The following is a 27705-nucleotide window of genomic DNA, read 5'->3' on the forward strand; positions in this document are numbered from 1 at the left end:
CGCTTTACTGTGAAACCATGAAGGTAAAGAACTTTGCTTGGTGTAGGGTACATAGTAAGGGTTAGTGATGGTCAGATGTTAATGACGACGGGCGTATTTTCTTTTATGATAAAAACGCACCTTTTTCTTATAAACCTTCGCTCAAGAGAGCGGATAAACTTCCACACCCACCTACTCACTCAGACACTCCGCCGTTCCCAGAAGGCTCTGGGGACTGGCGCGCCTGCTCCGTCCGCTACTTCCGTTCACGTGATCCTCCCAGGCTCCTCCCCGTTTCCAATATGGCGGCCCCCACTAACTCAAGCCGCACGTGAGATAGTCTAAGTACGTGGGAGTGCAAGTGTGTGAACCACTTTTCCTTCTCTACAGCCTGTAGCATCCCTTCGACCCTTCCCGAGATCTTCGCGGGCCGCTGCCCCTCTGCAGCCATGAAGCCAAAGCCGGTTTCCCACAAGACCGAGAACACGTACCGGGTGAGCGAGGGAACTTGCCGGGGGGCCTGATTCTGAGCGGGATTCTAGGAGTACCGTGCTCCGGACCGAGCGGGAGTCTCCTGTCCGGAGGCTCTGGCAAACGAGCCTTCCTCTCTCCTGGCGTAGTAAATAATGGGATGGGGAAGGAAACCCGAACTCCAGATTTCCGCTATGGTTTGTGGGGTCTGGCCTGCTTGAGAGGTCCTTTCAGACCAGAATTAAATTCAGTATCTCAGACTAACCGGTTAGGAATTTATTTTTGCTCTTTTATCCTTGAAGACCGAATTGGGGAGGCGGGTCGGTGGAGGAGGTAAGTGACTTACAGCTTCTGGCTGATAACACCGCTTTCTGTTTGTTTCTTGAGGGTTTCTTTGTTCCTCCACAACCGTAGGTCTGTGTATATTTAAAAATACAGTTGGTGAAACGACTTCGCCAGATTCTGTGCTTGCAGCAGGGTATGAATGAAACCTAGCAGTAGATCTAGCGAGGCTACATTGCTGTCTTTTAACACAGTCTAGCCGGGGAATTTGATTTTAAACATTTTGCAAATACACTCATAGAAATATTTCATTTTCTTCCTATAGTAGTGCAGTGCATTTGTTTAACGCCCGTTCAGTTTGTTTAAAGTTGTCTTTTGTGATTCATCAGTGATGTCTACTTCTAGTTGTAAAACTCAGTTATACATTTTATGATTGATTGAAAATACACGTCTGAAATTGAAAGTGAAGCGTATCATCATTTCTAATGATAGAACATGAGGCGGCATATGGAAGCTTTAAACTTTATACTTTCACAAGGAAATTGTCAACATATGATTATATAGCACTAAAACAGATATTTCAAGATGTGAAACGTATAAAATGATAATGTATTTTAAATATACTCCTCCTCTTCAGTTTCTTACATTTGCTGAGCGACTGGGGAATGTGAATATCGACATTATTCACCGGATTGATAGAACTGCAAGCTATGACGAGGTAAGAGAATGTTAAATTAGCTGATCTTCAAGTACTCATAGTTGGTTTTTCAGTCTGAGACGTGAATTATTTCTCAAGCCATTCTTTTATGAACGTGAAATGCATTAGACCTGTGCTGTCTCAAACAGTAGCCACACTTGACAGATTAGATAGAATTAAATAAAAAATTCTAGTGCTCAGTCCTGTATGTGGCTAGTTGCTACCATGTTGACCAAATGCAGATATGGAACATTTTCCATCATTGCAAAAGATCTATTAGATGATGTTAGGAAATTGACTGGATTCTCAGGTGGCCTCTGACTCCAGTCTCTCCCTTCCCTTATGCATTCTGAGCCCTGCTGCAGATCTGTATTCCTGAAACTACAGTTTTAAAGAGATTTTACGAGTTGCCAGTCCAGGTTCGATGCACGATACTGGATGCTTGAGGCTGGTGCACTGGGACGACCCAGAGGGATGGTATGGGGAGGGAGGAGGGTTCAGGATGGGGAACACATGTATACCTGTGGCAGATTCATTTCGATATTTGGCAAAACTAATACAATATTATAAAGTTTAAAAATAAAATTAAATTAAAAAATAAATAAAGCGATTTTGAGCAAGTTACTTTACTAGGGCTTAGTTTCCTCCTTTATTTAAAAAAAGGGGGGCTTGACCATATAACTTTTTTCCGTTTCTGACCATGCTGTAATTCAGCCATAACTGTATTCAAAAATCACTGCATCATTTCTCTACCAACATTTTTATAACATGCCATCAACTTGGGATTCAACCTCAGTTTTTACAGTTTTTCGCTTGACTCTAGTCAGGCTCTGCTCACTGTCACTTTGAATGCCTTGTCTCTAATATGTGAATTCAGTGTTACCAATATGTGAGTTCAGCTAAATGATGTTATCTAGGTAGGCACATAATGCTTTGGGAGCTCACAGTGAAGGGAGCCTAACCAAGATTCTTTGGGGGTGTAAAGTGAGGTGTCAAAAAAGGTTAAGTAGGCAAAGTGTTACGTGAATTGAGTCTTGTTTCTGTGGGTTTTAGCGTGGCAAAGAAAGCAGGAAAGGCTGATTCAGGCTGACGAAGAAACCTTTGTAAAGGAATAGAGGCTAAAGAGAGCATGTCACATTCAAGAACCTGCAAAGCATTTTGGTGCGCTTATAATTGGATGTGGGATGTTTGTGTTGATGGTAACTGTGAATGGGTGAAAGGGGTAGCTGGTGAAAGATAATGCTGAAGAGATAATCAAGGACCATGAAAAACTTCATATCCAGCTAAGTTTGAATTTATCCTGAAACTGTGGGAAATCATTCTAGGATTATAAGGCAGGGGAGTGTGTGACATGATCCAAGTGTAAGTTTTAGATCTCTTTGGCTTTAATGTGGAGGAAAGAGCATGACTGGAGTCAGGGCAACCATTTTTGATGATTTGGTAGTCATCTAAGTAAGAACTTTAGTTTCATATAAATATGTGCAAACACTTAAAGAGGTTTTTTGTTTTTGTTTTTGTTTTTTTTTTCTCTTAAGAAAAATTGGTTCCTACCATATTCCTCACTATAAAACCTGCTTTTCTCACTTTGAAAAAATACTGTCAACATCCTTCTAATTCAGTAATAGATATAATTTTTTTTGATAGACATATGGTATATCATCTTATGTGTAGACCATAAGGTATATGCCAACCATTTTCCTATTGTTGGATATTTAGGCTTTTTTATATTCCCCCCCACACACAATAAAGCTGAATGAGCATCTTTATACTTATATATTCACAAATTTTATAAGAATATCTCCAAAAATGGAAGCGCTGGGTCAAAGGACTTACCTGTTTTTAATTTTAATAGAAATGCCAGATTACTTCTCTGTAAGAGTGTAGCAATTCATATTTCCAAAAGCAGAATGAAAGAACTGTAAGAGTCAACATTTTTCTTGGCCTAAAATTGTGAGAAAAATAAAAAGTTTTTTTTTAAATGTGACTATTGCATATGTTTAAATCTGCTGCCCATATTGTATACCTGATTGCTTTTTAAGGTGTGTTAGTTAATGCCCTTTGCTAAAAAAAAACTAAGAAGAGTTTTTCAACTCTTGTCTATCATCATTGTCTTAAAATATTAATGTATCTTTATTCTTATTTACCTTGATTATAGTTTTTCTTTGAGTTGTCTGATTGATGGACTGCTTTAATCTTGGCAGGAAGTTGAAACCTACTTTTTTGAGGGTCTGCTGAAGTGGAGAGAATTGAACCTGACGGAACACTTTGGTATTTTCTGTTTTGTTTCTATTTTATTCACCTGTCATTTGCACTGAATATGGTCAAAACAGCTAAAGAGTGGTGTGATAGAAAAGTAGAACTTTTTTTTTTCCCCCTACCCAGGGAAATTTTACAAAGAAGTTATTGACAAATGCCAGTCATTCAATCAGCTGGTGTATCATCAAAATGAGATAGTTCAGAGTTTGAAGACTCACCTGCAAATCAAGAACAGTTATGCCTATCAACCCCTTTTGGAGTAAGTAGCATGTTGAGAAAAAGGTGACAACATTTATCTGAATTTTAAGAAAGGTTGCTTTATAGCTACATGTGCTTTAGATCTGGTGTTTGTAATGTAGAAGCAAGAATTTACCTTTTTTTATTGTTTTTAGATTAAAATATTGGTACATTACTGTAAAGCAGAATCTTAGGGATATATACTGTTTTGCTTTCTCTACTTTTATAAGAACCTGATTTTTTACAGTTTTGGAATGATTGACCGTAACTTGTGATAGAATGTATCTTCTTGCTGTAGCCTGATTTCTTTGCTCAACTCTTAAAACATGAAAAATTTTATACTTCTCTTGAAATGAAACTAGAACACTTTCTAACACCATATACAAAAATAAACTCAAAATGGATTAAAGATCTCAACGTAAGACCAGAAACTATAAAACTCCTAGAGGAGAACATAGGCAAAACACTCTCTGACATACATCACAGCAGGATCCTCTATGACCCACCTCCCAGAATATTGGAAATAAAAGCAAAAATAAACAAATGGGACCTAATTAAACTTAAAAGCTTCTGCACATCAAAGGAAACTATTAGCAAGGTGAAAAGACAGCCTTCAGAATGGGAGAAAATAATAGCAAATGAAGCAACCGACAAACAACTAATCTCAAAAATATACAAGCAACTCCTACAGCTCAACTCCAGAAAAATAAATGACCCAATCAAAAAATGGGCCAAAGATCTAAATAGACATTTCTCCAAAGAAGACATACACATGGCTAACAAACACATGAAAAGATGCTCAACATCACTCATTATCAGAGAAATGCAAATCAAAACCACTATGAGGTACCATTTCACACCAGTCAGAATGGCTGCGATCCAAAAGTCTACAAATAATAAATGCTGGAGAGGGTGTGGAGAAAAGGGAACCCTCTTACACTGTTGGTGGGAATGCAAACTAGTACAGCCACTATGGAGAACAGTGTGGAGATTCCTTAAAAAAGTGGAAATAGAACTGCCTTATGATCCAGCAGTCCCACTGCTGGGCATACACACTGAGGAAACCAGAAGGGAAAGAGACACGTGTACCCCAATGTTTATCGCAGCACTGTTTATAATAGCCAGGACATGGAAGCAACCTAGATGTCCATCAGCAGATGAATGGATAAGAAAGCTGTGGTACATATACACAATGGAGTATTACTCAGCCATTAAAAAGAATACATTTGAATCAGTTCTAATGAGGTGGATGAAACTGGAGCCTATTATACAGAGTGAAGTAAGCCAGAAGGAAAAACACCAATACAGTATACTAACGCATATATATGGAATTTAGAAAGATGGTAACGATAACACTGTATACGAGACAGCAAAAGAGACACTGATGTATAGAACAGTCTTATGGACTCTGTGGGAGAGGGAGAGGGTGGGAAGATTTGGGAGAATGGCATTGAAACATGTAAAATATCATGTATGAAACGAGATGCCAGTCCAGGTTCAATGCACAATACTGGATGCTTGGGGCTGGTGCACTGGGATGACCCAGAGGGATGGTATGGGGAGGGAGGAGGGAGGAGGGTTCAGGATGGGGAACACATGTATACCTGTGGTGGATTCATTTTGATATTTGGCAAAACTCATACAATTATGTAAAGTTTAAAAATAAAATTAATTAAAAAAAAATTTTATACTTCTCTTGAGACTTGGTTTAGAAGGTTCAATTAATCCTTTCATCATAGGCGATTGGTTTTCATTTGTGAACTAGATTTGTAGTGTTCGGTTTTTGATCTTCATGTCTCAGAATCAGTTACCTCCTTTATTTTTTTCATCCAGTTTGGTTGTACAGTTGGCACGAGATCTGCAGACAGACTTCTATCCCCATTTTCAGGATTTTTTTCTGACCATCACCTCAATCCTGGAGACTCAGGACACGGAGTTGTTAGAATGGGCTTTCACCTCTCTGTCATATCTGTACAAGTACCTTTGGAGACTGATGGTGAAAGACATGTCCAATATATACAGGTAATCCTTTTCTCTCATATAGGTTTTTCTTTTTTTCTTCTTCTTTTTTTTTTTTTTGCTTTAAAATTTTATTTTGTATATAATTCAGTGCTATTTAGTAAATTTATAAAGTTATGCAACGATCACCACAATCCAGTTTAAGAATGTTTCCATCATCTCCAAAAGATTTCTCATGCCCTTCTACGGTCAGTCCTGTTCGCCATCTGTGTCAGCTTTGAGAGCAAAAGCAATATGCACTTGTCGAACATGAGATTTCCTCTGTGGAAACAACTGTGTGCTCGAAGCCCCTCAGAAGAGTGATCCTCTTCTACAATGATAGTTTTTAGCGTTTAAGTTGTGTTAAGTTTTTGTCTTTTGGTCAAGGGAAGTTTTTATTTGTTTAGTTTTTGGCCACACTGGACCTTTGTTACTGCACACAGGCTTTCTCCAGTTGTGGCAAACAGGCGCTGCTCTCTAGCTTCAGTGCGTGGGAGCACAGGCTCTAGGTGCGTGGGCTTCAGTAGTTGCGGCACGGGGGCTAAGTTGCTCCGTAGCACGTGGAATCTTCCCGGATCGGGAATGGAACCCATGTCCCTACTTTGGCAGGCAGATTCTTCATCCCCTACACCACCAGGGAAGTCCAGGCAGTTTTTATTGATACTGACAACAACCAATCCTAGAACTTTTAATGTCTGTTACCTTCAGTCTCCATTTGACATGTGAGTGTCATGTAATCAAATGAGATTTTAAACTGCTTATTTTATTATACCTTCCTTGCATTCCTTGCATAGTATTAAGAACATAATTGACATGTACTATTAATACATCTTTATTAAATGATTAATTAAATGTCTTATTTTCTCATTTATAGCATGTATAGTACACTTCTGGCTCATAAAAAGCTACATATAAGAAATTTTGCTGCTGAAAGCTTTACTTTTTTGATGAGAAAGGTTAGTTTGATAATTGTATGTTTATTGCTCATTAATCCTCAAGAATCTGATGAACAGAAGGCAATATCTTTTACAATATGGTTATTATGGACTGACATATATATATGTAAATGGAAACCTGTTACTGTTTTGAGGTTATCTCATCATAAGGTTGTTTTTGCTTACTAATGTGAAATAATTTGGTTGTTTCTTTTGTTGTTATTTGGTGTATATACATTCTCTAATTCATGTCAGTCTATACATGAACAGTGAGATTAACAGGGATTTTTATAATAGTTTCCTATAAGCAACTGATTGTATAGTGTCATTTTGTTTTTATAAGAGTTTTTATAATAAAATCATTGCTATTAAATTTCTTTTATACTCATAAAAGATAGAATGTTGCCTTACATAGTTTTTCTTGGTACATACCTTCATATTATACCAATGAATTAATCACTCCTGTGTAACATTACAAATGTTACTGTACTCTCGCAGTAGTTTGAAATCATTGCAAGTGTCTTTTCTTTTCAGAATTTTTTTACTTATTACATTTAAATATAAATCTGTAGAATAGCAAATAATAATAATTCTTTTGGATATGTTTATGTTGTAAATGCAGTTTTCTGTTTGCATTTTGTGTTTTAGGTTTCTGATAAAAATGCACTTTTCAATTTAATGTTTCTTGATCTTGATGAACATCCAGAAAAAGTAGAAGGCGTTGGACAGTTGCTCTTTGAAATGTGCAAAGGAGTTAGAAATATGTTTCACTCTTGCACAGAGAAGGTAAATAAGCTAGAGGAGTTCCTTGAGTCTTTGTGAAAAGGATTAAAAAGGAAATGGATAAGATATACACAGGTGATTCAGAGAGAGGATTACGTAGAGTAAATAGAAAACATTTGGGGAGCATTAGGGCTTTAAAAGCAGTGCTTACTTAATATAGGCCCTGGGTTATTAGGTATTTCTCATGTTAAAAAATCACTGCTCTGTTTTTCATCCTGCATGCTGGAAGGTAACATAAATTGATCAGTGAGCGAGGGTGATGGAGGTGGGCAGTTGTATGATAAAATTCCTAATCCTAGTTTTGAAATTCTTTTGGGACACATAGTTAACCACCAAAACTGTCATATCCTTGATAATCCTGAATCAGATTTTAAGATAGCTTGATCAGAGTGGAGAATAATCAAGAGTGGAAATAACAGTGAAATACTTGAGACTAAGAGTACACATATTCATTTTCATGACTCTTGGATTTCCACAGGCAATAAAACTAATTTTGCAAAAGCTCGGACCAGTTACAGAAACAGAAGCTCAACTTCCATGGATTTTAGTTGGAGAAACACTCAAAAACATGGTCAAATCCACTGCACTCTATATCTACAAGGAACATTTTGGAATATTCTTTGAATGTTTGCAAGTGAGTTGTGGTTTTTAAGTATTTGTGTGTAACTAGGAGTCCAAGAGTTGATTGCTGTTGTTCTTAGCTTAGAATCTCCTTCTTCTGCTGGAGATTATATTTTATAATTGTTTTTATAATTTTACACACTAACTAGGATTTTCCTTCCATCTACCCCTTGTACTAATATTTTTACTTGCTTTCAGTATCTTGAGATGCGTGCAGTAGAGCATAGTGGATAAGAGCAGAGGCTTTGGAGCCAGATGGCCTCTTTGCATACTGGCTTTGTCACTTACTGCTCCTGTGACTTAGGAAACTTATTTAAGTGTCTAGTCCTCAGTCTTTTCATCTGGTAACTAAGAGTATAGTATTCTCTACCTGTGAGGATGGTGAGGAAATACTTGTTAAGAACTTGAAACAGTGCACTCAGAAACGTTTGTGGTTATGTCTATGGCGACACCACCCTGAACTCACCCAATCTCATCTGATCTCAGAAGCTAAGCAAGATCAGCCCTGGTTAGTACTTGGATGGGAGTAACGTTCGTAGTTATCATTAGTGGCTCCCAATAAAGGTGTCTTTTTCTTTCAAAGCAAAAAAATGTGAAAATTTGAGTGGCTTCACATAATATTTTCATTAACAGATGAGTTTGATAGTTGATAGTTTTTCTCTCTTAAATTCTTTGTTTGCAGGAATCACTCCTGGATCTACATACAAAAGTAACGGAAACTAATTGTGGTGAAAGTTCTGAACAGATTAAAAGGTTGTTAGAAACATACCTGATACTTGTAAAACATGGAAATGGATCAAAGATAACCAAACCTGTTGATGTTTGTAAAGTAAGTTCCCAACTTAGTTTGCTTAGAGCATGTTTGTTAGAAGCTGACTGCTAAGTGTGCATTGTTTTCCCTTTTGTTTTACAGGTCTTGTCTCAAACATTACAGACAGCCCATCTCTCTACATCTTGCCGGGAGACGCTCTTGGGTGTAGTTTCTGCTTTGATCCTAGGCGAAAATGTTTCCTTGCCAGAGACCCTCATCAGAGAAACCATAGAAAAAGTAATTTACTTCAGCAAATATTAATCAAGTAGTTAATATGTTTAGCATTGAGTAAGCCTTCAGGGGAATACCAGTGAAGCCTGGCAAAGGCTCTGCCTTCAGGGAATTTATAATCTTGTTAAGGAGATGTGAATCACATGCTGTATTGGAAATAAAACAAATGTGATAAAAGCTAAATCTGCTCAGCAAATATTCACCTGAACAAATATTTACTTAACCAAGTGCAGGCTATGGACTAGATATGGTAGGATGGACAGTTTTTGGTTTTTTTTCCCCTGTGATTTTTTTTAGGGAGGTGGGGTCCTGGTAGTATATAGTTAAAATCTGTTGAATCAGTCTGTCAACATTTGTGTCACATTGAACTCCGGGAGTTGGTGATGGACAGGAGGCCTGGTGTGCTGCGATTCATGGGGTTGCAAAGAGTCGGACACGACTGAGCAACTGAACTGAAATGAAACGTAAAGGTCAATTCTGTCTGGGATTGTGGAACAGTAAATGCTTTTCAACGGACTTATATTTTGGGTAGTCCTTGAAGGTTAAATATCAGTCTGCCAGTCAGAGGAGGTATTAAAAACTCTAGGAGAGAGAAGAACAAAGATGTGTTCAAAAATCTATGCCATCTGGGCTGTGGGAACAGGAAGTGTGATATCTATCAGTAAGGCTCTGCTTGGCTTTGAAAAATTAGGTTGGATTTTTTTCCTCTGCAAGTAGTGGAGGGTCCTGGAGAAACGATAAGCAGGGAAATAATTGAATGAGATTGGCATCTTAGTGAGTTAAGAAAATGAATTGGAGGGAGGTGGGACTGAAAGTAAAAATCAGTTAGGTTCTTTGTAGGACAGCAGTGGAAAGTTACAAAGAAGGTATAAAGTGTTGCTTGCCCTTTTATGTTGCTGCGTAGCTGGGAAAGAATGAGCAAGTCTTAGGCAGAGCACCTGTGTTAATCACTGGAAGTACAGTGCCCTTCGAATCTGTAAGTCCCTTTGGAGAAGGCTGAGCACTTAGAATGCTGGTTAGTTGTTTCTTTTCTGTGTAGGGGGGGCCCAGTGCCTGGGCTCATACCTGGCAGTGGCAGATTCAGCAGGCCAGTTCTTTTTGCTTCCCATGACTACTTTAACTTGGATTGAGCATCCCACTACTTACTCCTTGCAAGCTAGAGGACTTGAAGATTTGGGATGTTTTTATTTTCAGGAATGGGAGAGTACTCTCTTTGTACTTACATTAGTATTCTTTGCCACAGGTTTTTGAAAGCAGCTTTGAAAGACACTTAATTTTGGATTTTTCAGAAGTCATGTTTACTATGAAGCAGTTTGAGCAGGTGAGTGAGATTATTAAGTCTTGGATTTGACTCCGTCATGATGAAATGATCAATTTTAAAAATCCTGTGATTTTTGTTTTTTGAAAGGAATAGGAAAGGATTTGATGTTTTTAATTCCTTTTTTTTTTGAAACAATTATATTCCAGTTCTAAGTCACATGTGAAACTTTATTCCACATGCTAAGCATTTTAAATTATAATAGGTAACCAATTTGGTTTTAGTAATCTTTTAGGAAGTTATAGCCTGTAGTGGTGGCCCAGAAGGTAAAGAATCTACCTGTAGTGTGGAAGGCCTGTGTTCAGTCCCTGGGTTGGGAAGATCCCCTGGAGAAGGAAATGGCTACCCACTCTGGTAGCCTGGAGAATCCCATGGACAGAAGAGCCTGGCTTGCTATAGTCCTTGGGGTCGCAAAGAGTTGGACACAACTGAGTGACAAACACTTTCACACTTTTCACTTAGGAAGTTATAAAACACTGTGTCATCAAATCCTGAGCTTATCTCTTCCCCTCACCTGCATCAAACATTTGCTACTCCTTAAAACTGGTGGTCCTAATATGTACTTCATAGAAATCTATCTCTTCTCTCATTTTCCCCTTTGGTCTTTAATAATATATATTTTTTGGTTGTCTCCAAAAAAAAAAACCCCACTTCTTTAGACATGTCCTAGCTCTGTTCTTTCCTGCCCAGTGAGGACCCTTTATAGCCCTCTGATTTCCTTGGCAGCGGCATCTTTTCCTTCTCCCCTGTTCCTTTTGGTCTTCTTTTTAATAACTTATTTTTATCAGAGTATCCTATGCATGTAGTTTGAAAGGTCACACAGGGCTAAAAATTCCCACCCCCATCTTCCTCACCAGGAACAAGCGCACCTAATGATTTTTTTTTTAGCTATTTTTTTTTCTAGTATTTACTTTATATTTTTAAATCATCTGAATATACTGCTTTTTCTTGACACATTAATTTTAGTCCTTATCTGTAGGCTTCCTCCTGAGTAGGTGGATTCTATTCTTTTATACTACTTTTCTCAATAGAGAGTTAACATCACAAATTTTGGCTGAGAGTACTCCTTATAAGCAAGGAATATTTTATATTTACATTTCCTTTTTTGTGTACCCTTTCATTTTTTCCAATTGCCTCATTCTTTAAGGACTGGAAATTGCTTCTTTAAAACTGTTCATCAACGAGCCTTCCAGCAGTCTCGTAGAATGCCTTCCACACAGCAAATTAGCAGATCATTTAACAGATCTTTTCTCTTCTGGAGACAGTCTTGCCAGAACCATTTAACTCTGAACGGGTTGCTTTCTCTGCGCACTGCACAGATGCCATACTGGGACTTGCCTGTTTCCTGGGTCCCATGTCTTTCTCTTGCTATAGCTTGCTTTCTTACATTGTAGTTCACTTTCTTATTTTGATGAAACACATTCTCCAGAGGTTCCTGAGAAAAGGTGAACGGTAGTAAAATTTTGAGCTTTAGTACATCTGAAAGTGTCTTGTCTCCTCACTCTATCTCCTCGCTCTATACCTCCAGTACCCCAGGTATAGCATTTTAGATTCTTTCATTCTTCCTCAGTTTTTCAGGCCTTGCTCCATTGTCTTCTTGCATCCTTTGCTCCTCTGGAGAGGTCTGGTATCTTTGTTTATGATCTTTTTTTCTTTGTGGAAGTGTTAGAATAATCTCTTCATTAGGTGTTCTGAAATTTATGTCTGTTAATAAGTGTGATTTTCTTGTTTATTTTTAGCTTTTCCTACCCAGCTTTCTCTTGTATATTGAGAATTGCTTCCTGACGAATGATGCTGCAGTCAGAGATGAAGCTCTGGCCATTTTGGCCAAGCTCATTCTTAACAAAGCAGCACCTCCTACCACTGGCTCCATGGCGATTGAGAAGTACCCTCTGCTTTTCTCCCAGCAGACAGTAGGGTAAGTTCTAAAGTCCTAATTTCCTATATTCTTGGTAGGGTTACATTTAAAAATAATGCATTCAAAATATTGTAAAAACTGAAAATCTACATGTATTAACTGGAAAAATGTCTGTGATATATTGTTAGGTGAAAAAAATAAGTTGTAGGAGAGTACGTCTAATACCATCACATTTTGCAAAGTTAAAATCGAAAGTATATATAAGCATAGGAACACGTGGAATGGTACAAAAACAGGTTAAGTTGTTAACTTCAGGAAGGTGGTAAGTGGAAAAAAGAAGTCACTATTAATTTTCTTAACCTTTTATTTTAAAACAATTGTATATTCACATGTGGTCATAATAAATAGAACAGAGAGGTTCCATGTACTTTTCCTGTAGTTTCCCCCCGGTGGCAACATCTTACAGAAACTTATTTCAATATCACAACAAGAAAATTGACATCAGTACAATCCACCAACCTTATTCAGATTTACCAGTTTTACATCACTCATCTCTGTGTGTAAATGTATATGGATATATAGTTCTGTGCAGTTTTATCTCATGTCTATTCACAACCACCACCAGAGTCAAGATACAGAGCTATTCCATCACTGCAAGGATCTCTGGTGCTACTTTCAGTAGCCATAGTCACCCTGCGGCTCTGCATTCCAACCCTAACTCTTGGCAACTACTAATCTTACACTCTGTTTTTACACTTTTGTCATTTCAAGAATATTATATACATGAAATTATACTGTACAGCGTTGGAGATTGACTTTTTCACACAACATAATTCCCTTGAGACCCATCTGAGTTGTGTGCATCAGTAACCCGTTCTTTTTTATTTTGAATATATTTCTGTGTGTTGCTCCTGAGTAGTGTTCCAAGGTAATGGATGGAGCAGTCTGTTTAGTCATTCACTTGTTGAAAGATATTTATGCTATTCCTAGTTTTTGGCTATTATGAATAATGCTCTTATTAACATTCATGTACATAGCTTTCCATTTCTCTGAGGTAAATGCCTAAAAGCAGACTTGTTGGATTATATGATAAGGGCATGTTCAGGTTGATAAGCTGTCAAATAGTTTTGCAGAGTGGTAGTGCCGTTTTGTGAGTTTGAATAAACTCCGGGAGTTGGTGATGGACAGGGAGGCCTGGCATGCTGCAGTTCATGGGGTCGCAAAGAATTGGACACGACTGAGCGACTGAACTGAACTGAGTGCCGTTTTACATTCCTGCCAGAAGTATAGGTGATCCAGTTTCTCTGCATCCTCACCAACGTTTGATATTATCACTGATTTTTTGGTTTTTCCAGTTCTGTAGGATGTAGTGATATCTACATGGTGGTTTTAATTTGCATTTCCCTAGTGGCTAAGGATATTGATATGCTTATTTGCCATCTGCATATCCTCTTTAGTGACATATATGTTCATTTCCTTGATCCATCTTCTAACTTGATTGTGATTGTTTCTTTATTATTGAGTTTCAAGAATGCTTATATATTCGGATATAAATCCTTTCACCTGCTTTGCAAGTATTTTCTCCTAGTCTGTAGCTTATCTTCCTTCATTTAAGATTTTTCACAGATCAGATGTTTTAAATTTTGACGAGGTCCAGTTTATCAGCTTTTCCTTTTATGGATAATGCTTTTGATGTCGAGTCTGACAACTTTTTTCCTAGCTGTAGTTCTTAAGTACTTCCTCCTATTTTTCTTAAAATCTTATTTTATGTTTTACATTTAAGTCCATGATCCATTTTGAGTTAGTTTTTATATAAGGTGTGAAGTTTAGATCAAGTTTCCTTTTTTGCCTCTAAATGTCCACTGCTCTAGCAACATTTGTTGAAAAGGCTCTTCTTTCTCATTGAATCTCTTTTGCATCTGTGTCAAAAATCAGCTGGACATTAATGTGTGGGACTTTCTGCCTGTCTCTTCTGTTCCATTGATCTATGTGTCTCTTCTCCTCTGATGCCACACTGTCTTATTACTACAATAAAATGAATCAGGAAATCTTAAATCCTTCCACTGTGTTCTTCGTTTTCAAAATTGCTTCATCTATTCCTGGTCCTTTCTTCTTCTGTATAAATTTTAGAAGAAACTTGTCTACAAAAAAATCCTCGCTGGGATTTTGTTTTGAATTATATTAAATCTAAAGGTCAGTTTGGGGAGATTTGACAACTCCCTAAAGATACACAAAACTGTTACCTTTATTTACATCAGAAGGATGGTAAGAGGAAGAAAGATGTGATTATTAGCTTTTAGATTATACACTTTTGCATTGTTTGAATTGTTAAAAGGGCTGTGGATTACTTTTTCGGTTTTATTAAAAATGATAGATACTCTTTGGAAGTTAAAGCAAAGTTTATGTAGGTATTTGAAAGGATTTTGCTTACTCTTTTTTCAAGTAGAAATTATCATTCCTAATAAATGGAAGCATATTAACTTAATGCAAGTGCCACAGGTTCTGTGTTTTCTTTCTGTAAGAAAACTTCCATCACTAAGAAAATTTCTGTCACCCTGTAGAATAACTTGTCTTTGTCTGAATATTCCTGGTCACACTTCATCCACAAATTTATAGTGGAAATTAAAGAAGATAATAGAAGTGAAAAGAGTCTTCAGAAGATAAATGTATTCTGTCATTTGACAAATACTTATCATATCAGGTACTGTTCGAGGCACTGGGATATAATAATGAAAAAGGGCTTCTTTGGAGGAAATGATACTCTCAGTGGGGCAAGCTTGTGAGACAGGTAAATAAACAGGATAATTTTAGATAGTGATAAAAGAAAAAGTAAAACAGGGTGTCGAGAGAGAGTAGATAGAGAACAGCACTAGTCCTGTCTGGAGAGGGGACCTTTGGTCCAATTGTAATGGTAAAAGGATCCAGCCTGGCAGAGAAAGGCTGGGTGAAAGGTTTTCCAGACAGAGAAGAGAGTTCCTGCAAAGACCATAGGATGGGAATAAGCCTGTATGTTTGAGGAACTAAAGGAAAGCCTGTGCAGGTAAAGAGCATCGAGAAAGGAAGAGAGTGGAATTAGAGGAAATGAGAGAAGGAGACAAGGGTCAGATCACCCAAGGCCTCACAGGATGAGGTAAGAATTATGGATTTTATTGGAGGAGCTCACTGGCAGGTGTGATAAAGCAGGGGGATGACATAGCAACTAATGACTTACCTTTATAAAGCATCTCATTTTTTTTTATTTGTAAGATTTTTTGCAGATTATTGAGTCATGGTTAGTACTAGAAAGACTGTATAAACAAGTTCTAAAACAACTTTTAGAAATTACCAATAAAATTAACTTGGTTTTTATCTATCGTAGTTTCCAAGCATTCAGTATCCTGATAAGTATGAAACAAAACAGAGTGCAACTTTTTCATTAACTTTAATGATAAAAGGGTGTAGGAATAAAAACCTGATATTCTACTTCAATTTCATAACAAGTTTACCAGACTGGTCATGGAAGGATAAATTATAATAGCAGATCATTTTATTTATTGTTTCTTTGACTTTCCTTTCTGTTAGATTCTGTCTTTGAAATAAGACTGAGGTAGAGTTCATTGGTAAACAAAAATACTGCCAAAATAACAGGTACCTAAAACTGAGTGTCATGTCAGAAAATATCATTGAGTAAACAGTTACCAGATTAAAGCAGCAGAGGAAGTAACTTCTAATATGGTCTGAGCCACCAGGGAAGCCCCTTAATCATTTTATCATGATAAAAAGGAAAGGGGGCGATGGAAGAAGTCAGTTCATGCCAATAAACTACCTTAAACACTTTGTCCATCAGTAGTTCAAATTCAGAAATAATACCTAAAACTGGAAGAGACTTGCTTTGCAAGTTATGAAGCAAATTAAAATAGAAAAAGAAAGCAGAACCAATGGATTTGAAAAAAACCTTGTCACTGAAAATCAGTAAATGAGTCACATTTGTTTAGTTATTTGTATTCAACCATCAGCACCAATTTCCTCCTCTCTGCTAATCTCCACACATGGAAAGGAACCAATTTTTAAAAATTAATTTAATTGAAGTATAGTTGTTTCACAATGTTGTTAGTTTCTATTGTACAGCAAAGTGAATCAGCTGTATGTATACATATATTCCCTCTTTTTTGGATTTCCTTCCTAATTAGGTCACCACAGAACACTGAGTAGAGTTCCTTATGCTATACAGTAGGTTCTCACTAGTTGTCTATTTTATACATAGTATCAGTGGAGGAACCAATTTTATTTTGAATTTCAGAGGGCAAAAGCAATTATCTCCTTTCTTGTTTTAAATATTCATCTTTTCTTCTTTCAGATCCTATATAAGGCAGAAGAAGACAAAATCCAAGGAAGGAAAGGAACAGATCTCAGTGTTGGAACATCTTTTATCTATAATTCAGTCACCCCCGAATCAAGATACTACTTACCTTTCATGTTCTTGGGCGGCCCTTGTTGTGTTACCTCATATTAGGTGAGAAAATCAACTGTGTTAAATTGTGAAAAGTATTTTAGCAAACTGATGAAAATATTTATTAGTCATTTTTTTGCTATTTCATGAAAAAGTTGTTGAATGCCAGTTTGAGTGTTTCTGTTTTTCTCTCCACTTCTTGGACAGGCCCCTGGAGAAAGAGAAGGTGATACCACTAGTCACCTACTTCATCGAGTCACTCTTCATGACTGTTGACAGAGGGAGCTTTGGAAAAGGTCAGTTACAATCACCATTTGTTCTCTTGTCTGTCTTTCCTGGCACACCCAGAGGAACTGTAAACACATGGGTACCAGAGAATAGTACCGTCGTTGTATTCTGGCAGAACCCCCCCGAGTATAAATAGGGAAGAAAGAGGCTGAGATGTAATTACGAGGGCTCCACCTCGTAATCAGGTCAGGATGGTCTGAATATTTGCCTGAGTAAATTCAGTAAATTCAGTAATGCTACTGTCAAAGAAATGAGATACAACTTCGAGTACCAGCTTGTGTCTTCTTCGCATCTTCTGTGCCCAGTCCAGCCCCAGTGTACACTTGTCCTTCAGCATTTACTTATTCTGAGCAAGACACTCTCTTGTAACCGCTCCAGCTACCCTTACATATGTGTCCCTTCTGCCTGGAGTCCTTTCTAGGTCTGTCATCATTCAGTGAACTCTTACTTAGCTTTCAAAACAATGCCAGCACAGTATCTCTAGGAAGGCCTTCGACTCATCCAGGGAGAATTAGATTGCCCTGTCCCAAACACCATTCCTGTTGTATACCTGTCCATCTCTCCCTACTCCCTGATAACAGCAGTTTAAAAGTAAGCATTTTGATCAAAAGAAGGTAAGTATTAAAATTTTGCTACAATTAAAAAATAAATAAAAGTAGGTATTTTGTTTTATTCTAGCTCAGTATTTTTTTTCCTAATCTGTATATATGGTAGTCACTCATTTAAATATTAATGTACTATGTTCTGTGTTTAGTATCTATTTAGATACTAAACAGACATGTTTAGAGAATTTCCAGTGCTCAGTAGCCACGTGTGGCTAGTGACTGCCATATTGGATTGTGGCTACACACTGGCACATGTATAGAGCATTTCTACCATTGCGGAAGGTTCTATTGGATAGCCTTGTTCTAAGGCTAGAGCAGAGGTCAGCAATTTTTTTGTGTAAAGGACCACACAGTAAAGATTTTAGCTTTTGTGGGCCACGTTCAGTCTTCAGTCTTTGTGGCATATTCTGTTTATTTGTTGTTTTAAACAACCCTTTAAAAATGGGAAAAGCATTCTCATTTTGTTGCCCATATAAAACCAGGGTTGCCATTGCCTTCTCCATATAAAACCAGACTACCTACACAATCTGACTTGGGGGTCATAGTTTGCCAACCTTTGATCTAGATTTAGATGATTATCTAACTAACATAAATTGAGTGGATTATAGATGGTAGCCATTAGATATGTGATTTCTTATAAATTGGAGTCATGAAATCAACTTGAGTTTTATACAAAGATAATTTTTTAGCTTTTAGAAAGTCTAAGTCTGTTCTCCTCAAAAGTTCTAATTTTGATAATGCCAGTCAGTAGAACCATTGAATTTTCTCATCTCAGTTGAAGGGAACATATATTTTTACTCTCTATTTCTGAATATGTTTTTCTCTTAAGAAAGTTAAAGACTTGAAACCTCTTTCAGTTCCTTTCTGTTATATTCTGACATTTGACAGAAAATCCTTTAGAAGGCACAGATTCACTTTAATTTAGGAGCTCTGTATAAATACCAAGTGGTAGATAAATGAGAGGTCTGATAGTTATTGTATCAAAGAAATAAATAATGTGGTCTCTCCTGTTTTTCTGCCTTTAGGAAACTTATTTGTTCTTTGTCAAGCTGTAAATACTCTGCTAGGTTTGGAAGAATCTTCTGAACTTCTTCGTTTGGTTCCTGTGGAACGGGTGAAGAACTTAGTATTGTGAGTAGACATACCTTCCATTCAGCTTAATGATGAATCAGATATAAAGGCTTCTGTGTTTGTGAAATCTTGGATCTGTTTTTTACCTGAGCTGTATTCACATAGCAAATTTATTATCAATTTATATACTTCAGTTAAAATAAGAACATTTCAGATACAGTCTTTAAAGATGATTCATCTTTGTAAAAGGTACTGTATTGTGCATGTAAATTTGTAGTATCACAGGCCGTTACTGGGAGCCATTCAGCTTAGCACCACTTCTAAAGATCAGGCTGTTTGAAATTCTTGTAGTTTGCTTCCGTTTCCAGAGTCTAATCCAATTTATCTCCATGCTTTTAAAAATATATTTGTTCATTTACTTCATTCAATAAATAGTTACTGCTTTTCTCATATACCAGACCCTATTCTGGGCACTGGGAGACACAGTCTATGAAACACAAAATTCCCTGCCATCATGGTGCTAACACACTAGTCAACTACATATTTTAAAATATGTAGCCTGTTGGACAGTAGTAAAGTTGGGATAGGGCGAGTCTGGAGGTTGGGAACAATAGGATTTTTAACTAGGGAAGTCCTTACGAAGAAGGGGGCATTTGAGCAGAATCACAGAAGCAGTAAGGGAGTAAGCCATGGGGATGTTGGGGGCCTGGGGGAGATGTGAGCGCTGGGGCTCCATGCAAGTGCCTGACTAGAGCATCAGGGAGCCACTGTCCCTGAGCGGAGCTAGGAGTGGTAGTAGGCGAGGTGGAGGTGGCGGGCAGAGCTTGACCTCTGGCCATCGCAGGGCCTGGGCTTTTACTCCAGAGTGAAAGGGAAAGCCCTGGGTTTGTTTTTTTTTTTTGATAGGGGAGTGACTCAGGCTGAAGCAGGATCACTCCAGCTGCTATATTGAGAAGAGACTGAAGGAGGATAAAAGAGACCAGTTTGGAGATTTACTGCAATAATACAATCTGGGCAAGGCAGCCCTGTCTCTACTGTTAATTGAATTGCCTTAAATTCCTTTAAGGAGAGAATTTGCTGTCATCCTACTTATCATATTACATATGTTGCCCCCTAACCACAGTTTCTTTAAAATCATCAAAGTTCTCACACTGTGTTCTTTAGTGGGAAGAATTTAAGGCATCTGTGGAGGTTTTGAAACAGAAAGGCACTCATAACAGAGTAGGGTTTGTCTGTCCCCTGCAGAAGGCCAGCTGGTCTCCCAGGCAGGTGCTCTTAGCCTTGGAGGTCTGGAAACCTCTAACAGGAATGGATCAGCTTGGAGGGTGGCGGTGAAAACTCCAGTTGTAAAAGTTGTAGGTGGAGGCCTATGTGCTGATGTGGGCTGGTTGTTGGTTAAGCCAGAGGTTTCACAGCCACGACAATCTGGATTTGAACCTTGTCTCTACTACTTACCAGCTCGATAGCCTTGAGTTAGTTCATCTCCACTTTATTCTCAAAAAGGAATAGCAGTATATCCCTTCTAGAGATTGAATCAAACCCTGAGTGCAGTGATAACTATGCAAATTGCATTTATTGTATTTTTATTTTGTGCTGGTCTCTCTTCTGAGTACTTTCTGTATGTTAATTAATGCAATCTTCACAACTCCCTGAACTGGAGGTACTGTTCACATTATAATATGGGAGAATTAGAGCTCTTAAATAAATTCAGGGGCTTCCCTGGTGGATCAGCGATAAAGAATGCGCCTGCCAATACAGGAGACACAGGTTTGATCCCCTGATATGGGGATGTCCCAAATGCTGTGGAGCAACTAAGCCCGTGAGCCACAGCTACTGAGCCTGTGCTCTGGAGCCTGTGCTCTGGAGCCCGGGAATTGCAATTACTGAAGCCCGCATGCCCTAGAGCTTGTTGCTCCACAAGAGAAGCCACCGTAATGAGAAGCCTGCGCACCACAGCTAGGGTAGCCCATTCTCTGCAACTAGAGAAAAGTCCGTGCAGTAGTGAAGACCCAGCACAACCCAAAAAACGTTCTTAATTAAGTCCAGACTCCTAGGTGCTCAGTACCCACTGCTGCCCTGTTGGGAACCACCATCTCTCATCTGATGACGACATTAGCTTCCTAACAAGGTTCCTTGCTTCCATCCTGGCCCTGCTGCTGTCCGTTTTGTACCCATCAACAGCAGTTCTTTTCAGTTGAAAGAGTACATGTCACTCTTTTGCCAACAACCCTCTGACACTGAATTTTAGCCAGGGGCAATTCTGGAGACTTTTTGATTGTCACAACTGGGGGCTGCCAGTGGGGTCTGGTGGGTAGAGGAGCGTCCTGCAGCGCACAGGACGGGCCTACAACGAAGTCCCTGGTCCACACGACAGTGGAGCCACTGTTGAGAAACCCTGCACTCATGGTATCCAGCTCCCGTGGGATGAAGTCCACAGTCCTCACGGTGTTCCTTGGGGCTCTGTAATCTTAGCCCTGGCTTCTGACCTCATCCCCCATCACTCCTCGTTCTGTCTGTTCCAGCTGGAGTGGCTGCCTCAATTCTGCTCACAGAGGCAGGCACACCTATCTGGGAATTAGCATTGCTGTTCCCTGTGCCTGGAATGCTTTTCTTCCAGGTGTCCTGCAGCTCACTTCTTGACTTCTTCAGTTTCTGCCTTCCGTGACCACCCCTCACCCTCCCCCTCTCCCCCACACCAGTCTTCTCAGTCCAGCCTCCTTTCCCCAGTTTGTTTTTGTCCACCATCCTCACCACTGTCATTAATTATTTACTTGTGGGCTACATTCTGCTATTAGAAAAAGGGACTTTTTCCATGGTTTCCTGCTATATCTAGGAAAAGTCACTGGTACATGGTAGACACTCAATACATATTTGTTGGAGGATAGTACACAGTGGTTAAGTGGTTTATTCGGGGTTCCATCTCTGATGGGGATGGGCTGACTACCCTACCCCAGAGCTGGTGTGGCAGCCCCTGCTCTGTACCTCTTCCCTCGTAACTCAGTGCCTAGCACATGGAAAACACCCCACAAATATTACATATCCTCTCATATGTCATTGTCATTTATTGCTGAAAAGACAGCATTGGACTTTAGTCACAATACAGTATTATAATCCTATCTCTGCCTCCACTTGGCTGTGTGTCCTTGAGCTTGTGACTCACTATTGCTGAGCCTCAGATTCTTCATGTCTTAAGTGATGCTAAATGTCCACATATAATTTTTACCTGTTCTGTCTTATATTTCCGTCAGTGATAATCTTCTGTGGTTTTTAGTATAGCCTGACTTCTTTGGGGTGTGTGGCACACTTGGGGTCTAATAAATATCTCGTTGCAGAACGTTTCCTTTGGAGCCGTCTGTGTTGCTGTTGGCTGATCTCTATTATCAGAGATTATCCTTATGTGGCTGCAGGGGGCCACTTTCGGAAGAGGCTTTAATGGAATTATTTCCCAAGTTACAAGCAAACATTTCGACTGGTATATCCAAGGTACTGTGGTTTTGTGGTATATTCTCTGCCTCTCATCTTTTGTTTTTATTTGTATTACCAGGGGTTGTCGAGCTCCTTAATCAGAAAATGCTGCTTTGAGGTGGTTTCTGTTTAAAGCCGTGATTCCTAAACACTGACCTACAAGCTGATTACAGCAGGATTAATTAGGGAGCTTTCTAAAGATATAGATTCTGACTCCCCACAGCCCCAAGTTCTGATTCAGCAGGCATAGGGTTGAAGTAAAATATCTACATGATTTTTCAAAGACTTCTAGGTGATTCTGCTGCTCCTTAAGGTATATAGAAATACCAGAACATGTTATTTATAAATAAGGATCACTAATTTCAATGGAATTAGAAGTTCAGTCAGAATCTTTGCACTTATATTATAGAGATGCTTATAGTGTCATAGTTCAAAATAACAACATGGTTTTATGAGCATGGTTTTTTGGTTTCGTTATCTTCTCAGCCTAGTCTGGTCATTAATTGTCCCATGGACCATTTGAGTAAGGTGTTGGTTGGTGTTAGAATATGAAATAAAAAATAGAATAAACATGTATTACTCTGACAAGTGGTAGATGTATCATTTATAATTCCATGAAACTTAACTCTAGCTCTCATTGACTCTATCAGTTTCTTCTTGCATTTCAACTTTGGAGTTTGAAACATGCCTTTTAATTCCTGTAGATTCGACTTTTGACAATAAGGATCCTAAACCACTTTGAGGTTCAGCTTCCGGAATTAATGGAGGTATTTTAACTGTTCATTTTGGATAACTTTAAAAAAAAGTAATATGATATTATTTTTCCTAAAATGATAATTTTGCAGAAAATTCAAATACTATGTAAATATCTATCACAAAATTTGAAGAAAGAAAAATTGTAATTCTTTTTCCCACCCCTTCAGTAAGGCCATCACTGAAAATCCAGTTACTTGGTGACTGTTAGACTTTTGTACATATGTATATAATTTAGTACATACTTATATAATTTAAACAAATGGTGTCACACAGGGTTTTCCATATCAGTTCCTCCAGCCCTACCTCATTTCTTTTGAAGTTTGAATACTGCTCCACGGTTTAAAATGTTGTATTTAACCAGTTCTCTCTCAGTGGATGCTTAGGTGGGTTATTGGTAGTCTTCATCATTTCCAATAATACTGCTGTATACATCCTTACACAGGTATCTGTACAGTAACACAAATGATTGCTTCCAGAAGTAGAAATTACTTCTACTTAGAAATAGAATTGTATAGTAAAAGTATATATACATTTGCTTTATTTTGACAAATGTTGCCAGTCTAGAGATTTTTTTACTTTTCATGCCCGTGCTAGACCTTAAACATAAATTACTGACCAAAAAGTAAGTAGTGTGAAGAAGAAAGAATCATTTACTCCAAAAATGTGTTACTTATTTAATTTAAAACATTAATGTATGCCAGTTTTTATCTTTCAGACTTCTGTGCACATTTGATACTCTTTTTGGAAAATAAAAACACTGACGTTCCTCTTGGTTTCCTGTGGTTGTTCAGGATGATGGGCTCTCAGAGCATCAGTCTGTCTTCGCTATACTGCGCCAGGCAGAACTCGTGCCAGCCACTGTGAACGATTACAGAGAGAAGCTTCTTCATTTGAGAAAACTCAGGCATGATGTAGTGCAGTCTGTAGTCCCTGATGGGCCATTACAGGAGGTAAAACACTTTATTATTTAATTTATACTTTAAGATCTGCCTCGCTAGCTTTTTTTATAAAAGGGAAGTATACCAAGTAGAAAAGTGGAGAGAATTTTTTTAAAAAAAGAAATTAAAAAAAAAATTTTAAATAAATTCCCAGCTCTGTTCAGTGTTTTGAGATAAATGACTCTGCAGCCTTTTCAATAGTAACAATACTCTATTATCCTCCCTTCTTCTGAGTGTGTATAGTATGTGAGAATAAGGGAGCTTCCCTGGTGGCTCAGATGGTAAAGAATCCACATGCAATGTGGGAGACCTGGGTTTGATCCCTGGGTTGGGAAGATCCCCTGGAGGAGGGCATGGCAACCCACTCCAGTATTCTTGCCTGGAGAATCCCCACAGACAGAGGAGCCTGGTGGGCTACAGTCCATGAGGTCTCAAAGAGTCGGACACAACTGAGCGACTAAGCACACACAGGGGTAAATAGTAAGTAGGTGGCAGCAGGAGGAGAAATGTCCAGTTAACAGCCAGATACAAAGAATTAAGGCTTTCAAATTGTGGTGCTGGAGAAGACTCTTGAGAGTCTCTTGGCTGGATGGCATCACCAACTCAATGGTCATGAGTTTGAATAAACTCCAGGAGATAGTGAAGGACAGGGAAGCCTGATGTGCTGCAGTTCATGGGGTTGCAGAGTCGGACACAACGTAACGACTGAATAGCAACTCACCTCCAGATTTTTTCAGTGCAGCAGGATGTCAGCCCTCTACCTTTTCTATGAGGCATTTTCTGTCCATGACCCTTGATGATATATCATGATCCCTTTGGGAAGAAGGCCAGTGGAGGCATTCCCCTTTCTGTCAGAGCAGTTCTATTCCTAACTTGTTTTGTATGTCCTATGTTATGTTTCACTTGGAAAAGGGTTCTGCTACTAAAGTAGATACAAGCACCACCCCCCAATAACAGTGAAACTACTATGTTACATGATGCTTCCTGAGCACACAGGGATGCTGGTGACAGTGGTTGTCATTCCAAAAGGGACTGAGAAGACTTCAGATCCTCTGAACTAAATTCTTGATGTATAGTCTTAAGAACTCATATCTGTTTGTGAAGCCTCAGCTGCCACTCACAGAGTACTGTGCTGGATTCTTAGGCACCTGTACTTTCCTGGTTACTGTTCACATTTTGTCTAGTCAGGTGATGGCAATGTTTGTTAGGAATGAGTTTAATCATGAGTCAAATCTGTTTATTCAGATACATTTTTCCTGCATAAACATCTGGAGTGGGTTCGAATACTAGGTTTGCTTTAGTGATTCTTTTCTGTTGAATAGCCAGTGACATTTTGGGGAGAGGAGGAAAATTACTGTAACTGAAATCTGAATTGGTACCAGAAGTTTTTTTTCTTAAAACACAAGCTTCCTTCCAAACCTCAGGTTGTCCTAAGTCAGGATATTTGCATTTCGATGCTGATCTGAACTAGTTCTCTATGATTGCAGGTGCCACTTCGTTATTTATTAGGCATGTTGTATGTAAACTTCAGTGCTCTCTGGGATCCTGTTATTGAACTCATAAGGTAAGCCTGGGTGAAATGGATGAAGCTGTTGTGCTTTCATTACTGCAGAATGATGGAGCCAGTATTGTCCTCCAGGGCATGATTTAAATGACTGGATGTGTATAGTATTTATAGTTACCTTAAAGACACTCTGGGACAAGGTGAAGAAAAGATAAACACTAATTATTCTGTCTGATACCAAGTGTTTGACAAGTCAGGTGTTTTATATATTTTTCTCTGTGCTTTGAAATCACTTTGAGGAACTTCCTCTTTTTACTTTATGTTGCATGTCTATATTATTGAATTTTTTATAGTAACAGTAATATAATAATAAAACTAAAAATTATAATACATAATTTTATTTATATATATATATAAAATCATTGAGCCAAACTTTAATTTAAAAATAAGGACTTCTTAAAACCTTCGCTATCTAGTATCCAAAACTGTTTAATTCTAAAGGACTGTCATAATCATATGAAAAATGCATATGTTGTGTCTCATTTATAGAAATCTGTTCTTTTGTAGGCATTTGTCTTCAGGTGGTCTACCCTTTTTGTCAGATTGGAAATATATTATGTGTGCCCTCTCAAAAGCGTAACTATTAGTTCTAAGTAGTGCAAGCGTTTTGAAAAATAAATATAAAAGTTGCTTATGACTCAATTCAGGGATAACTTAATATTTTAATTATATCCTTTTTTACTTTTTTTTTCCCTATGAGATCTCTCAAAATAAAACCCATATCACATGTTTGTTTTATAATCTTTACTCTTAGTTCTTATGCACATGGAATGGAAAATAAGCAGTTTTGGAAAGTCTACTATGAGCATCTAGAAAAAGCAGCTACACATGCTGGTATGTAAAGGAATTTAAAGAAGAGAACTGAGGAGTGGGGGGAATGATTGTTTATTAATTATTTTTTGGCCACGCTGTGAGGCTTGCAGGATCTTAGTTCTTGAACCAGGGGTTGAAACTGTTCTACTTGCAGTGGAAGGGCAGAGTCCTCACCACTAGACAGCCAGGGAATTCCCTAATTTCTGTTGCTTAATTACACATGAAATTGGGAAACAGAAATGAGAAATAAATTATCTTTAATAACCTTTGGATACGGTTTATTGTTTGCTTGTATTACTAGAGAAGGAAATTCCCCCACTGGAAGACATACATAGATGTTATTAGTAATATTTCTCTTCTGGTTATGATGACCTTTTTTCTTTCAGAGAAAGAATTGCAGAATGACACAAGAGATGAGGAGAAGTCTATTGGAGATGCAAATTGGGAGCAGACTCAGGAAGGAAACGTTGGAGCTCTTTATCACAAGCAGTTGACATTGAAAACTGCCCTTCAGGAAAGACTGGACCACACCAATTTTCGTTTTTTGCTCTGGCGAGCTCTGGCAAAATTCCCAGAAAGGGTAGAGCCACGGTCCAGGGAGCTTTCCCCACTTTTCTTGAGATTTATCAAGTAAGTGTTCTTTGCTAGGAATATGTCCCTAGTAGGGTATGAGGAAGAGAAGGTACAAAGTGAAATTCCCAGATTGGCTGAGTTCTTACATCTGTCATCTTTTCAAATCACTAGCACATCTCTAAAGCACTGGCTCTGTGAATAACAAATAAACTAGTTTTGTTCACTTGTTCTTACATGAATCAAAATCTAACCAGCTCATAAATGGTGTTAATAAAAAATTCCAGGTTGCAAAGTGAGAAAGGCCATACTGACTTAGATCAATGCACAGTGGCCTTGTTGTTTCTTGCCCTATTGTTCATTGTTGTTTTGCCTGCCTAGGGCTTAAAAGTACTTTGAGGTAACTCAACCCCAGCCACTCTGTTTTGAACCTCTTGAATGTTTCTCATGACGCTGAGGAATGTGCTCTCAAAGAATAACAAGAACTTTCTGGAGTACTGTTTTACTTTGACTAGATACGCTCTGTGAAGAGTCAGATTGCTTTGAAACGCTAAAGATAAGGGGTGCAGAATATAGAACAGTACTAGTCAATCAAAGGTAAATTTTCCGTTATCATTTTGTTACATGGGAAAATGGTGTAGGGTTGGGTTGGGCAGACCACAAACCACGGCCTGCCAGCCTTCCCAAGGAACAGCAGGGTGATCCAGGAAGAAAGTAGTTGGAGGTGAA

At 38.3% G+C, this 27705-nt stretch overlaps 1 protein-coding gene across 1 annotated transcript in view; it reads left to right on the forward strand.

Moving 5' to 3' along the window:
- Nucleotides 1-273: 273 nt before the first annotated feature.
- The window catches only part of UTP20 (UTP20 small subunit processome component), an 87512-nt gene continuing 60080 nt past the window's right edge, over nt 274-27705 (forward strand). Inside the window, exons 1-21 of the mRNA XM_019961167.2 lie at nt 274-473; nt 1370-1450; nt 3631-3697; nt 3812-3944; nt 5756-5944; nt 6795-6876; nt 7504-7641; nt 8117-8272; nt 8942-9088; nt 9173-9307; nt 10545-10622; nt 12359-12537; nt 16814-16969; nt 17114-17202; nt 18825-18930; nt 22203-22353; nt 23040-23102; nt 23883-24041; nt 25517-25593; nt 26348-26427; nt 26793-27036. Of these exons, the coding sequence (XP_019816726.2) occupies nt 429-473; nt 1370-1450; nt 3631-3697; nt 3812-3944; nt 5756-5944; nt 6795-6876; nt 7504-7641; nt 8117-8272; nt 8942-9088; nt 9173-9307; nt 10545-10622; nt 12359-12537; nt 16814-16969; nt 17114-17202; nt 18825-18930; nt 22203-22353; nt 23040-23102; nt 23883-24041; nt 25517-25593; nt 26348-26427; nt 26793-27036 (2555 nt within the window). The 5' untranslated portion in view covers nt 274-428. The remainder of the gene's footprint in view (nt 474-1369; nt 1451-3630; nt 3698-3811; nt 3945-5755; nt 5945-6794; nt 6877-7503; nt 7642-8116; nt 8273-8941; nt 9089-9172; nt 9308-10544; nt 10623-12358; nt 12538-16813; nt 16970-17113; nt 17203-18824; nt 18931-22202; nt 22354-23039; nt 23103-23882; nt 24042-25516; nt 25594-26347; nt 26428-26792; nt 27037-27705) is intronic.

Source organism: Bos indicus, chromosome 5, assembly GCF_029378745.1.
Source record: "Bos indicus isolate NIAB-ARS_2022 breed Sahiwal x Tharparkar chromosome 5, NIAB-ARS_B.indTharparkar_mat_pri_1.0, whole genome shotgun sequence".
Taxonomy (NCBI): Eukaryota; Metazoa; Chordata; class Mammalia; order Artiodactyla; family Bovidae; genus Bos; species Bos indicus.